Source organism: Chrysochloris asiatica, unplaced genomic scaffold (genome assembly GCF_000296735.1).
Source record: "Chrysochloris asiatica unplaced genomic scaffold, ChrAsi1.0 scaffold00054, whole genome shotgun sequence".
NCBI classification, from domain to species: Eukaryota; Metazoa; Chordata; class Mammalia; order Afrosoricida; family Chrysochloridae; genus Chrysochloris; species Chrysochloris asiatica.
Genome location: NW_006408572.1, coordinates 2,685,652 through 2,698,673, shown reverse-complemented (window position 1 = coordinate 2,698,673; position 13,022 = coordinate 2,685,652). Strand labels below are relative to the sequence as shown.

The 13,022-nt window shown below is 59.5% G+C and overlaps 2 protein-coding genes across 3 annotated transcripts in view; one reads left to right on the top strand and one right to left on the bottom strand.

Moving 5' to 3' along the window:
- The window catches only part of SMG6 (SMG6 nonsense mediated mRNA decay factor), a 286,565-nt gene extending 284,891 nt beyond the window's left edge, over positions 1–1,674 (top strand). Inside the window, exon 19 of the mRNA XM_006863239.1 lies at positions 841–1,674. Within this exon, the coding sequence (XP_006863301.1) occupies positions 841–971 (131 nt within the window). The 3' untranslated portion in view covers positions 972–1,674. The remainder of the gene's footprint in view (positions 1–840) is intronic.
- A 1,022-nt stretch (positions 1,675–2,696) lies between these two features.
- HIC1 (hypermethylated in cancer 1) lies at positions 2,697–7,219 on the bottom strand. 2 transcript variants are annotated; one of them, XM_006863238.1, is made up of 2 exons: positions 7,081–7,219; positions 2,697–5,681 (listed from the first exon to the last, which is right to left on the bottom strand). In XM_006863238.1, exon 2 carries the CDS (start codon positions 5,659–5,661, stop codon positions 3,523–3,525), a length of 2,139 nt encoding a protein of 712 aa, XP_006863300.1. In that variant the 5' UTR covers positions 5,662–5,681; positions 7,081–7,219; the 3' UTR covers positions 2,697–3,522. The 2 variants fall into 2 exon arrangements, with proteins under 2 accessions (XP_006863300.1, XP_006863299.1); XM_006863237.1 differs by lacking the exon at positions 7,081–7,219 and adding an exon at positions 6,002–6,038.
- Positions 7,220–13,022: the final 5,803 nt, after the last annotated feature.

The window sequence follows — 13,022 nt, the reverse complement described above, 5'->3', positions numbered from 1 at the left end:
ACAGTACCAGAAATGCCTTCTAAAAATAATGAAGAAACAGTTTATGCTGTCATAGAAAGATCTATAAAATACATAGTTAAAAAAAAATACATAAAAAATAAACTATATCGTTTGAATGAAGTAAATATAACTAATACGATCCCAGTGTTATAGAGAGGAAATGTATACTTGTAAATGTTTAGAAAGAAATCTGGAAAGATTCAATTTTGGGGAGCCGGACAGAAATGTGTGAAGAAAGAGTTTGGGAATGATGATGTTGACTTTACCTTTCTTTTTTCTCCTCTGTGTTGTTAGAGATCGCGCCCCCACTTACATGGATCACTTCTATGTAACAGAGAACCTCATTTCACCTTAGCCTCAGGGCCACCTGCCTCCCCTCTCCTCAGAGCTTCCTTGAGTTGTCATCTCCCTCCACATACACTTTGTATTCCATCCTTATTTTCCTGTCTTCTGATACCTAAAGCCATTAGACCTGCTGACCCTGAAGGGAGAGTGTGTGCAAAAAGAGTTCTAAGTTCCAGAGCAGCCACACAGTCAGAGGGAATAGAAAGGAAAAGGCTGCTTCTACTCCTTTAGTTCAGTGTCTTGGGGGGCAGGTCAGTAGAAGTCATGTGGCATATGCAGCTCCTGTTTCAGCCCAGTATGGCCCCCTCTCTAAGCCACTAAGGGAAGGGCACCCTGGGCTACAAGGCTGGGAGAGATAAAAGACTTATGGAAGGCCAAGAAATGACTGACCCGGACCCCTTGGTCATCAGGACCACATTTCCCTGCAAGAGAAGAGATAGCCAGTACCTCTACCTTCACCCTCACTGAAGTCTTTCTGCTCTCTCATACCAACAGAGGAGCCAATCAGGCTACTGCGGGAGGTGGTACTATTGACGGATGACCGGAACCTTCGTGTGAAGGCACTGACAAGGAATGTGCCCGTTCGGGACATCCCAGCCTTCCTCGCATGGGCCCAGGTGGGCTGAGGGGGCACTCAAGGGCCTGCTCCCATGGAACCGTTCCTGAAAGGCCACCAGGTGCCCAGTGTAGCACGGAAGATGCCCATGTGCCTGAGCTACCAATCCACCCAGACAATAAACCATCCTCTTCCAATCCACACTGTGGCCGTGCTGTGGCGGAGCTGCTCCTCACAGAGCCCCTCTCAAGGGTCGGGCGGAAGCTGCTGGGACCCTCCTGGGCTGTCAAGATTTAGCAGGGAGGTGGCTGGCTGCAGCGACAGCAGGTGGGCGAGCCAGATGGGTCACTGTGCTCTCAGCCTTTTCCCTCCCCCTATATGGTTCAAGGGCTGAGGTAAGGCCTTCTCGCCCTAGACACTTGGCCACTTTCTGAGGTGGAGATGGGGCAGAGGGTTGAAAGTGTCCATCAGATGCAGGTGAAACTACAATTCCCTTTAATCTTCTTTCTTTAGAATCCTCATCCTCCCATTCTCAATCTGTGTCCAAGAGGTTTTGGTTATACCATGAAGAGAGTGCCCAGGGTGTGTCTCCCACTCCCTGGGCCAGGATATATATACCCATGAACCCATGTTGGGTTCTGGACACCATGTCTCCCCACCCCTCACAGCCATCCTCCCTTACTTCTTCCTGCCCTTAACATCCTGGATTGTACTTGCCACTTGTCTTTCTTTTTGAATGGTCATAGATCTAGAGGAAAGGGATATCTGGTCTCTTCACTCTTTGGCCTTTTTGCTATAGTTCTTGCTTCACTTTCCTCATAGGCTTAGAAGTTCCCTCTCCTCTCCTTGGCCTTCTGAATCATCCCTCTCACTCCCTTCCCTGTCTAGTTAATCCCTTTTCCCTCCCTGGTCTCTATTTTCCTCACCTCAGTTCCCTTTCATGCTGTTCTCACTTTGAATCTTCCTCCTCTCATACCCATGGCAGGAACTTAATAAAGCATTCTTCCCCAGTCCTTCATTCCTAAGCCCTTGTGCGGAGAAACTTCCACCCTTGTGCAGCCCAGTCTGAGGGGAGGGTGCGCCAGGGCTTGGGAGGACCATCACCTAGCCTAGAGTTTTCATCTTTTTTCTGTCTTAGCCCTGGGCTTTCCAGAACTGCCACAGGGCTCTTTTGGCCTTTTGAGTTTTTATTAGTTGCCCATTGAGCCTGGCACCCATGTTCAAAATCTCACTTGGGAGGCTTTCAACAGCTAATGAATTATTTTAACATAGGGGCAGGGTTTAAAGGGGTTTTGAGGAGAATCCAGGAAGAAAATTTGATGGAGCCAGTGGGGGAATGCCCCAGAGCCCACTCTCTGCCAATACAGCCTGCCCAAACCCCAGGAGTGAGGTATGCCTTCTTAGAGGCCCATCATTATGCCAGAAGGAGCAGGACTGTTCAGGATAGCCAACAGTTTTGGGGGCGCATAAGTCACCCAGAGCCTCAGAAGACTGGACTCTTTGGGGTCCCTGCCTCTTGTTTGAGACCTCCTCCCCTAGATGAAAACCCATGACTGGGAGGGTGGGAAACCCATCTCCTGTCCTGTTTGCAGCGCTGGTTTTGTTTTCCTTAATAAATTTTTGGTTATGAAACAATCTGACCTCTTGCTAATCTGTCTCAGGGACTGAGGAGGGAAGGAAAAGCCCAAGCCTGGGCACCTGTATAAGGGCAGCCCTTTCTGGGCCCCTTCACCCACCCTGGTACCACCCATCCGGGTTCTTGTGCAGAAGCAGAAGAGAGCCACAGGGGCCATGGTCCTTGGTTACTGCTTTATTGCTGTTTGGTTTGAGTATAGAAAATGGAAGCGGCTCTAAAAGAGCCTGTGTACAAGGTAGAAAATATACAAACCCAAAGGAGGGAGAGGAGAAGGGAGCTAAAGAGACCGAGTTCCAGCCCAGCCCAGCCTGGACTCGGATGGAGGGCCACCGGGGTGCATGCAATAAATATGTCCGGGGGCTCCAGGGAAAGGAGGCACTAAGGGAGTAGGAGACTGGGTACAGAGGGCTGACTCCAGAACTCCCAGCCCTTGGTGGTCGGGGGAAGGAAGGTTTGGCCCTGGGGCTAGTGCCACTTGTGCAAAATGAGGAACTTCACATTATCAGTCCCGGGGCAGGTGGGGGCGGGGGCGGGGGGCCCTCCGGCCGGCTCAGTCCCCTTCCCACCCCCCAAGTCTGCCCGACTCTCCGACCCCAGCGGGGAGATTCACAGTGAGAATGGGTGTGGTCGCAAGGGCCGGAGGTAGGGCTGGGAGGGCCTCAACAGTGACACCCCTCCCCCCAAGAGCAGCACGTAGCCTAGGGAGGGGGTCAACGAGCCACAGGAAGAGGCGATGAGAGGCCAGGGGTCTCCTTTGGTCAAAGCTGAATTATCAAAAATATAAATCTCCCTCCCCCCCATCCCACTCCCATCCCGGGGTCTTTCCCCCAACCCCCGCCCCCGGGCTAAGGCACAAAGCTGTGAGGCCACAGAGAGGTGGGGCGACGCTGCCTCTGATACTACAGCAGTCTGAGGCACGGCGTGCTCCCTGGGGGGCGTGGACCCGGCCGAACGACCCTGATGAGGTGGGCCGGCGCAGGGTTCTCTAGGTGGGTGAGAAACGATCGATGGTCCGGCCGTCAGGTCCGGCGGCCAGGTGGGCGCCCTGGCTCAGCACCTCTGCCGCCTTGTCGGGGCTAAGGCCCAGCTCCGCAGTGAACTTGGCCAGCGGGTAGAGGCTCTCCAGCGCCACCTTGGGGTCGTGCAGGAAGTGCGTGGTCTGCGCCAACAACTCGGCTGCCGACTTGTCCTGCTGCTTGAAGCTCAGCTGTTCAGCCGTGAGGCGGGCCACAGCAAAAACACCCTCAGGAAAGTCGAGCTTGCCCTTGCCATCAGGGCCTGGGACACCGGGAAGCGCCCCCAGGCCCGCCAGCGCCCCGGCCGCGCCCGCCGCACCCCCCACAGCGTGCATCTTCATGTGGCTGATGAGGTTGCGTTGCTGAGCAAACTTGCCACCACACACCTGGCACTCATAGGGCTTCTCGCCAGAGTGGATGCGCATGTGCTCTGTGAGGCGGTACTGGCGCGTGAAGCGCATGCCGCATGCGTCGCACGCGAAGGGCTTGAGGCCCAGATGGCTGCGCATGTGGCGTGTCATGGTCCCGCGTTGCGTGAATTTCTTCCCACAGATAGTGCACGGATAGGGCCGCGTCAGCCAGTGTGTCTTCTCGTGCTGCCGCAGCGTGGCCGGATCCTTATAGCTTTTATCGCACGACGCGCAGCGATATGGCCGCAGCAACTCGCCCAGACCTCCTGGAGTCCCAGGGACCTTGTCCCCGCCGCCACCAAAAGGGGGCCCTAGGCCAGCGGCCCCAGAAGCCACCTCCGCCGCCTCGGCCCGGCCATATAGCGCTTCCTCCTCCTCCACGTGCGCCTCCACGTGCGCATTAAGCTGCTCCGAGCTGGGGAAGCCCTTGCCACAAGGGATGCACACGTACAGGTTGTCACCGAAGCTCTCCGGCTCTCCATACGCCAGGTGCGGGCATGGGTAGCCTTCGAGGTGGCCGCCAGTCGGGCTGGGATCCTCGCTGCTCCCCGTCTCCTCGCTGCTGCTCTTGTAGTCGTCGCCGTCGCCGCCCGCGCCCGGCCCGTCCAGACTGCCGGGATAGCGCGGAGGTGGCGCCAGGCCGAGCGGAGGACCCCCAGGCGAGACGGCTGCGTCCCCACCACGCTCCTCGCAGCGCTCACCCGGCGAGCCCCGTTCCCGGACCAGCTCGTCGCCATAGCTGCCTAGGCCTGGCTCGTGCTTCATCCAGCGATAGAGGAGGCTGGGCCCGTCGGGGCGGCCTGGAGGGGGCTCGGGTCCCGGGCTCCCGCTGCTGCCACGGAACGGGTCCGGAGTCGGCGCGGCCTCCTCCAGCTTCTGGAAGGGCAGCGGCGGCAGCGGCGGCAGGGTGAGAGGAGGCTCTTTGTAGGCGGCGGGGCCGGCGCCGGGAGGGCTGTCCGGACGCGGGGGCAACTCGCGCTCGCCGGGAGGTCGCTCAGGGACCGCGGAGCCCGGCGGGCTCTTCTTGGACAAATCCAGGCCGCAGAGCGGGGAGCAACGGCGCTCGGAAGCGCAGAGCGCTGTGGCCGGACCGGGGCCCGAGGCGTACAGCTCTGCGCAGTGCGTGTTCACCGCGATCTCCGGGCCAGACGGCGGCTCGGCGGTGGGAGGCAGTGGAGGCCCGGCAGGGGACGAGTAGCAGGTCTGGATGACTGGCGTGGCGGCGCGCAGGCCCCGACCCGGTCGCCCGTAGGGTGCATAACCTCCGCCACCGCCGCCGCCGCCCCGCAGGTGGCAGTACTTGCCGTGGCGCTTGAGGCGTTTCTTGCACAGAGCTACGAGGTCAGGGATCTGCAGGTAGCTGGCAGCAGCCAGCACGGCACCCAGGCTCGGCTCGGTCCCGGGAGCCACGGCCGCGGCTGCCTCCTCGCCATCGGCCAGGCGGCCGGTGTAGATGAAGTCCAGCACCAGGCGGAACACAGCTGGGCTCACCATGTCATGATCCAGGTTGAGCAGGTTGTCATGCACCACCAGGGACTTGAGGTAGGCGCTGCTGGCCGCCAGCACGTTCTTGTGCGCGCGGAAGAGGGCGTTCTGCACCACGATGATCACGTCGCACAAGAAGCCCTTGGTGCGCTGGTTGTTGAGCTGCAGTAGCAGCTGCCTCGAGTGACCCGGCGCCTCCATCGTGTCCAGCATCGTCTGCCCAGCACAGTCTCCTGCGGGGACACACACCAGCCAAGTCAGTGCCGCCTTGCACTCTTGTCGTCGCTACCCTGCCCGTCGATTCTCCCCTGCACTTCCCCCTTCCCTTCGACTGGGTAGGGACATCGAGCACCACAGCCTGGCACCGCAGCCTCTGGGAGTGGGAGCCTGGGCCGACAGGCCAAGCCAGAGGAAAGAGCTGCCACCAGTTGAGAGGAGGCCAGGCTGGCCGTGACACCCCAGGCCCAGCGGCCACCGGGCACACGAGTTGGGTGCTGGGGGCTTCCGAGGAGAAAACAGTTGGGAGTGAAGAGACCCTTTCCGAGACAGTTACCCGATTTGAGGAAAATGTCCGCTTCAAGAAAAGTCATTCAAGGCCGAGAAGTTTTGCCCAAGTGGGGCTAAAAGGAGCCGAATAGGAAGCGCCTCCCGCCTCGGGAGAAGTTGCCCCAGTTGGGGGAAGTGATCCGAAGGAGGGGAGCGCGGTGCCCGTTGGGGCACCGCCCAGACCCGGGGCTGTCAGGCCCTCTGATGGGCCGGGGTAGTGGCCGGGCGCGGGGAGCGGAGACAGCGGCTGCCGTGGCGGGCAGAGCGCGAAGGCCGGGCCCCAGCGCGGGGAGGGCGTTATATCGGGGCAGGAGGCTGAGGCAGGAAGCAGGTGGGGGGGGAGGGGGGAGCCACGCAGCTCCCAGGGGAGGGAGGGGGCAGCGCCCCGGGCGGGCACGGCGTACAGCCGGCTGCGGCCCTGACCCCGGCCTGCGCCCCACCCGCATCACGGCCCTGGCCTCAGCCTCATCTCAGCATTCGCAGGCCTGGCACCTCCCTCCCCAGCTCTCCTTGGCCCCTTCTCCCCGGGAACTCCATCACCCCAAACTTAGGGAAAACTTTCCCAACTTCAGACAGGGCGGGAGGAGCCAGCCAGCCCCAGTTCCTCAGCTCCCTGCTTTTCCTTTCGGCCCCCAATTCCTGCGGCCGAGCCGAGCACTTAGCTCTTCTGCCCGTTCGCCCGCTCCCGTTCCCTGCTGGGCCTGGCGGCCCGTTACCTGCGGTCTCAGACCAATCGGACTTCCCGCGGTGGTGGCAGCTCTTCGATGGTGCCCCACCCGCCCCGCTGCCAGGCGCCGAACTGTGCCAGGGCAGCGCCCCTGGCTGCCCCGCCCGCCAGCTCCCCTTCCCTTCTCCCCTCTCCAGCCCATGTGCGGGCAGAGCCGGCCCGGGCCACTGACCCCGCCGTGAACCCTGCGCGAAGCAGCGACCCTGCGGTCCTGAGTTCCCTAGGGGCTGCATCCAAAGCCTTGAACGCCAGCCGCGATAAGGCGCCTGCACCGGAGGATGCGCCCCAACAAGGACAGTGCGTGGAGACCGGGTGTCCCGGGTCCCATGTCCCGCCCGGACCCCAGACTGGGAACCCACCTGGGGGGCATGTCTGAAGCCCCGGGCCCGGCTGCCGGCGGATCCAGGGGGGACGTGGCTGCGCTGCGCTGCGCTCCGCCCGCCGGGCCCCCGGTCGGTCTGTCCTGCTGGTCCGTCCTCCCCGCGTCCTGGTCGCGTCTCAGCCCCACCGCGTTTGCAGCACACTCTTATCTGGAGCGGCCCGGGCCGTCTGGCGCTTTTGCGGCCATGGCGCCATCTGGCGGCCACGCGGGGCCCTGATCAGCAAAACCGCGACCTCCTTCCCGCTCACCTGGACGTGGGCTCACAGATGTGAAGTTGGGTAAGGGACCTACTCGTAGGTCCACCCTCCCAGCCCACCTGGGATCCAAGACCCCAGCCTTATGAGTCACACATATCCCGGGGCATTGAGCCGATAAGGGCTAGGGTACATCGCTCCTCCCCTACCGACCCAATTTGGAAAAGTCCTGCTCGAAAGGAGGAGACTCTGGTCGAAATTCTAAGGGAGACAAGATCTCTTCAGACATTCCTAGAAGAGTCTGTCCACTTGGATTCCCCAGCCAAAAGTACCCCCATACTCTCTCAGCTACATGATTTAGAAATGCACAGTATAAACAGACATGACACCCACGGGGCGTGCATGTTTACACAGATACACCCTCGCCTCCTCCGGAGTCCGGGTTTATGTTCTCTTGAGATACTCCCAGGACTGCTAACTAGGGCCGCCCGTGAACCTGGACAGAGGTGTTACCCAAACAGCCTGCACTAAACTTGTGGGTCTCCAGGGAAGCCCCAGGATACTCAGCTGAGAAGGCAGCGTCTCTTAGGGTCCTTCAGAAGCGACCACACACACACCCAGATTGTCGCGTGAGCCATTTTGAGAAACTCTGCTTGGACCATCTCTTTACCAACTCATGGACCCAAGAGAAACGTGACAGGAGAGCCTGCACCATGTGTGGAGGACTGGCTCACGCTGGTGATGCCTCTTCTAAGAGGGAGGGGACACCCCAGTGGCATGCTGTACTCCGGAAGTGTCCCCGCACGGCCCCGCCGCTGCACCCAGTTATTGGTAGAGCTGCGTCTTCCTGGCCCACGCTCCGCCTCCTCCCCGCACCTCCTGACCCCCGCCTACGCGCGGGGGGAAGGGGGTCCCCGAGAACGCCTGCAGTTTCTGATTGGCTGTGCCTCCCAGAGCGGCTGAGCTCCGGAGGTTGGGGCGCCTTGTTACCATAGTAACCGATGAGGTTCGCCCAGATCGCGTCTCTCAAAGGCCTTGAGTTTAGCAAGCGCGCCCGGCCGCCGGGTGGGAGGGGGCCGCATTTGCTACCCCTGCAGTCCTCCGCCGCGGGCCCCTAGGCCCCCACCAGAAGCAGTGGCTGAGTCACCTAGCTAGGGGGCATTGGCACGACCAATCGAAGTTCCTGACAAACACCAAGGTCTCGGGCGCCCCCCAGAGGCTCCCTTCCTTCCACGGGAGGCTTCAAGACTTTCGTACGGGCGGATTGCTCTAGTCCTCACGGGTCAATCTGACGCCCACCGCGTCTTGAGTCTAACTTTCACCCTGTTTCCGCCCACTTGAGATCTCAAAGATGAAAACTAGGTTCTGGAGCCTCTAGGGAAGATTCAGACAACTTGATTGAGGAACGTGCTTGGGCTAAAGTGCAAGAGTGCTTAGATTGTTGGAAGGAAGCTGTAAGCCTCTTCAGAGTAAGTGCTCTAAGAGCTGGGCTTTCAAGGATGAATAGGAGTTCTCCCACCACTGCTGGGACAAAAGCTAGTAACAAGAAATGGGGCACTCTAGTAGACTAGATCCCAAAGATCGTGCAAGGGCCTCTCTGACCCCATCTTTTTCTAGCCAAGGAGCCCATCGTACCCCTAATCTTTTGTGCAGTGGGGTCTATGCAGGGTCCACTGTCCTAAAAACACTCTCCTGGGATCCGTGTGTCCCCCCTCCCCTAGTACTATTCCTATCCCCTACCCTCAAGCCATCATTACATCTCTAAAGAAGGGTCTCACAGCCTGCCCCCAGACCAGATGTAACATATCCCCTCAGACCATAGACTTCACTTTTTCTCGGTCTTCAGCTCCTCCCAGCCCAGACCCACCTTCTCTGGCCTAATGAGTATCTGCTGCCCCTCTACTCCCCATTGCAGTTTATCTCTCTCCTTTCCTTTTTCAAGCCTTCCTCTAATAATGAAACTAGGTTGGGCCAGGACCTCTCAGTTCACTTCTCCAGAGGAACTGTACCAATGTGGCATGGGCCCTTCGTGCTAATAATGATCTCCAACAGCTCTGACTCCTCCAAGATGTAGTACATTGTTCCTAAAACCCGCGAAATCCCCCTGTACCAAGATCCTCAATTTCTCTGCTTTCCCTTGGTCGCCAGCTTGTAACTGGTACCTAGATTAGACATTCTGTCCCAGGTCCAGCCTCCTGGCCAAAGCTCTCCAAGACCACTGGACTCCCCGGTCTCCTACTCTTCTCCCCAATCCCATCTCCCCACGCACAGCCCCAACTGCACCCTAGGTCCCTCTCCAGGTCCAGCTTCCTCTCTTGACCCCCCCAGGATGCCAATACCCCAATGGTCTTGTGGGGTGTGACGCCATCGAGGGTCATCCTGTGATATCACGGAGCCCGGCGGATCCTGGAAGAGAGGAGTGAGGGTGGGGACTACCAGTGAAGAACCCCAAAAGGTAGAGCAGGGTTGGTGAGCTGTGCCCCAGAGCTCCAAAAGCAGAGTGAATAAACATGTAGCATGCCCACATGCCCTCCCTCTGTTCTCCCCTCAGCCCCCAGTTCCGGAAAGTTAACCCCTTGCAGGCACGGGCAAGGGTGCGGGCTTCCCCACTCTGTTCCTGCTTCCGCGCCCTCCTCCCATTCCAGCTCCCCATCGCCTAGGTCCCCCCAACCATCCCCCCCTCCCTCGCCACTTCCCCCCCACCCCACCCCGCCTTACCACTATAAATAGCCCCTCTTCCCGTTTCCTAAATTCCCTGCTGACGTCGGCAACGCGTCAGTGTGTAGGAGCAGCGGCCGCATGAATGAGCTGCCGCACGAGTACTACGCGCGCCTATAAAAGCCGCGGCGCCGGGCAGGGCTGCGGGAGGCTAGCAGGCGCGGGCGCAGCGCGGCCGCCAGGTAAGCAGGACTGATGGACCGACAGACGACAGATGGACCGACCCGAGAAGATAGGGACGGGAGGCCAGGGGTAGACTGGAGGGCACCTCTCTGTGGTGGGGACAGGGTGGGGGACGAGGGTCCCTTTGCAGCTGGTGGAGCGGTGGCTGGATGAGGCCTGACTGGCCCCCTCCTCACGCTGGGACCAGAGGCGGATGCAGAACCCTGGCAACACCTGCTGGCGCCCGGATGGAGACGCAGACACTTCGAAGAAGCATCGAGCAGAAGACAGACCCCAAATCCCCACGGCTTTTCCTGGGCTTCTGCGCCATTCTCCCAAGAAAGTGGGGCGAGGGTGCTGGCGCCCCAGGAAACGCGCCCCCTCCTCCCCCTCCTGGCAGCGCGGTGACTCAGCCTCATTGCCCCCTGACCGGCGGAGTGGGGGCGCCAACGACAGACAGGCGCCCACCTGCCCGCCGCCCAGGCCACTGCTCTCTGGAAACCCCTGCCCGCATTCAGTCCCAGCGCCCCCTCCCTGGCCCGTGCCGTCGGGCTTGTCCCGCAGCGCCCCCGACTTCCCGCCTTTACACGCGGAGCTGTCCTCTCAGGACCAGGCGGGGACTCTGTTAGACTGCCCCGCCCCGCCCCCACAGTCACCACCACCCCCTCTCCCCGCCGCCGGAAGTGACTCCCCGCAGGACCAGCTTTGACGTCATAGGGTTCTGACGTCAGAGGCCACGTGCCTGTCCATGAGGGTTGGAGCCGAGATGGGTGGGAGACGATGGGGGGAAGAGGAGAAGCAGCGCCCACGCCGCAGGCATTGGGAGCACCCCTGGTTCCGGGCAGTGCGCCGGCACCTTGGCTCTAGACTGCTTACTTCCCGGGCCGCCCTCAGTAACAGTCTCCAGTCACGGCCACCGACGCCTGGCCCTGCCCCAGGACCCTGGATTCGGCTACCACTCGCGCCCCGGGGCCCTCTATCCCCCCGGGACCCCGCAGCCCAGCGCTCGCTGTCCGCGTCGCCGCTGTCCGCGGTGCTGATCCAGCGCTGGCGACGCCACAGGACCGTCCGCGCCCCCGACCCCCAGGTGCTGCTAGGGAAGACTGGACAAAGCTCACACTCGCACAGCCCCCGCACCCCCGCCGCGCGCGCTGCCCTACCCGCGCCCCCCACCCCCGCGGCCTTGACGTCAGCCGGTCTGGAGCAGCCGCGGTGCCGTCAGCGGCGCGCACCCCGCCCCGCGTCTCCAGGGCAACCGTGGCTTTCGATTGTTACTGTGGGAACCGGAGGTAACAGTCTACAGCCATGGTCGCTCCGCAGCACGTGCTGCTCCACGCCGCGCCCTGCCAGCGGACAGTGGGAAGACGGCGAGCCGAAGGCGGGGGCGAAAGTCACGATCGAACTTGCCCTCGGAGGTGGTGGAAAATGCGGGGAAGGGAGGGGGTGCCTAGGGATCTGGTTGCTGTGCGTTCACCCAGGCAGGGAGGCACGGTCTGACCCTCGGCCTCAGTGACTGTCTTTTCCTCCCAGCCTAGTTACCAGAGCGCGGATATGGCAACAGAAGGGGTAGTTCTGGGACTGGGGTTCTTTTTCGTCTCCTCTGTGGGAGGGAGGCTGCTGCAACCAACCAAGAAGCATCGGACAACATTCTGTTTGCGTCCTGGAGATTGAAGGCAAGTTTTCCTAAATACGCCACACCACCATTATTTCAAGGAGCTCTGGTAGCGTAGTGGTTACGAATCGGGCTGCGAAATTTAAGGTCAACAGTTCGAAACTACCAGCGGTTCCGAGGAAGACAGATGAGGCTTTCTGCTCCCGTAAAGATTTACAGCCTCGGAAACCCTATACAGGGTCGCTATGAGTCGGAACCGCCGGAACCGCCTCCACAGCACACCACCACCACTGTTATTTCAGTTGCGTAGATTGAGGGCAAAAAATTAAACCCTTGAGTTCGTTTCCTGATTGGAATCACAGACTTCCCTAATGTGCCACCCCTCCCCCCATCCCCGTTTCTCCTTTAGAACTACAGAGGGTAAGTAGGGTCCCCAAGCCTGTCCTCGACTCTCAAAACTGATGAGCTTTTAAAGTTAATGTGGTTCCTAAGGCACTGTGTTCCAGTTTAAGACTTTCTCAAATTAGCCCTAAAGAAGGGGAGTGAATATCAGAGGGGCAGAAGTCCTGCCCTTCCAGTGAAGTGTGGGCAATGACCTCTACAAAAACATTGTGCAGATCACCATCACCTGCCACTGCCAACATCATCCACTGCAGAGAATAACTGTTGGATATTGCATTTCCAACTTCCTTGTGGATAGTGGTGAGACTGCGTCATGCCACCCACCCCTGCGTCCCCATTAGGCCAACTTTTCTTTACTACCCCATGCCCTCTCTTTCTAAACTACTGCTAAGGCAGTTGGTGTTGAACTCATGGTTAATCAACGCCCACATTATCCCCTCTAGGGACCTTGAGGTCTTAACCCCAGTAAGATGCACTTGATGCTGGGCTCCAGTGAACATCTGTGGATGGACTGTACTGGGATTAGTGCACTGGGAAGCAGAAGCTTCAAACTGGCTCTTCATCAACTGACCATCATTTAAGGGGACATGTTCTGTTTCGGAGCCTTCTGCAAAACAGGATAATCCCTCCTCTGCCTTCCTGGAGGATGTGCTGTGAAGACCAATAGGATCCTGTAAGTAAAATCTTTGAAAACTGAAAAATGATACTCTGATGTTAAGTAGTATAGGTACTATGTTTGTTAAGGGGAGGTAGTGTTAGGCAGAGACCCCAGCTCTGGGCACTTATGCAGAATGAGCAGGTGAGCAGGAGCACACTCTGGATTGGGACTGT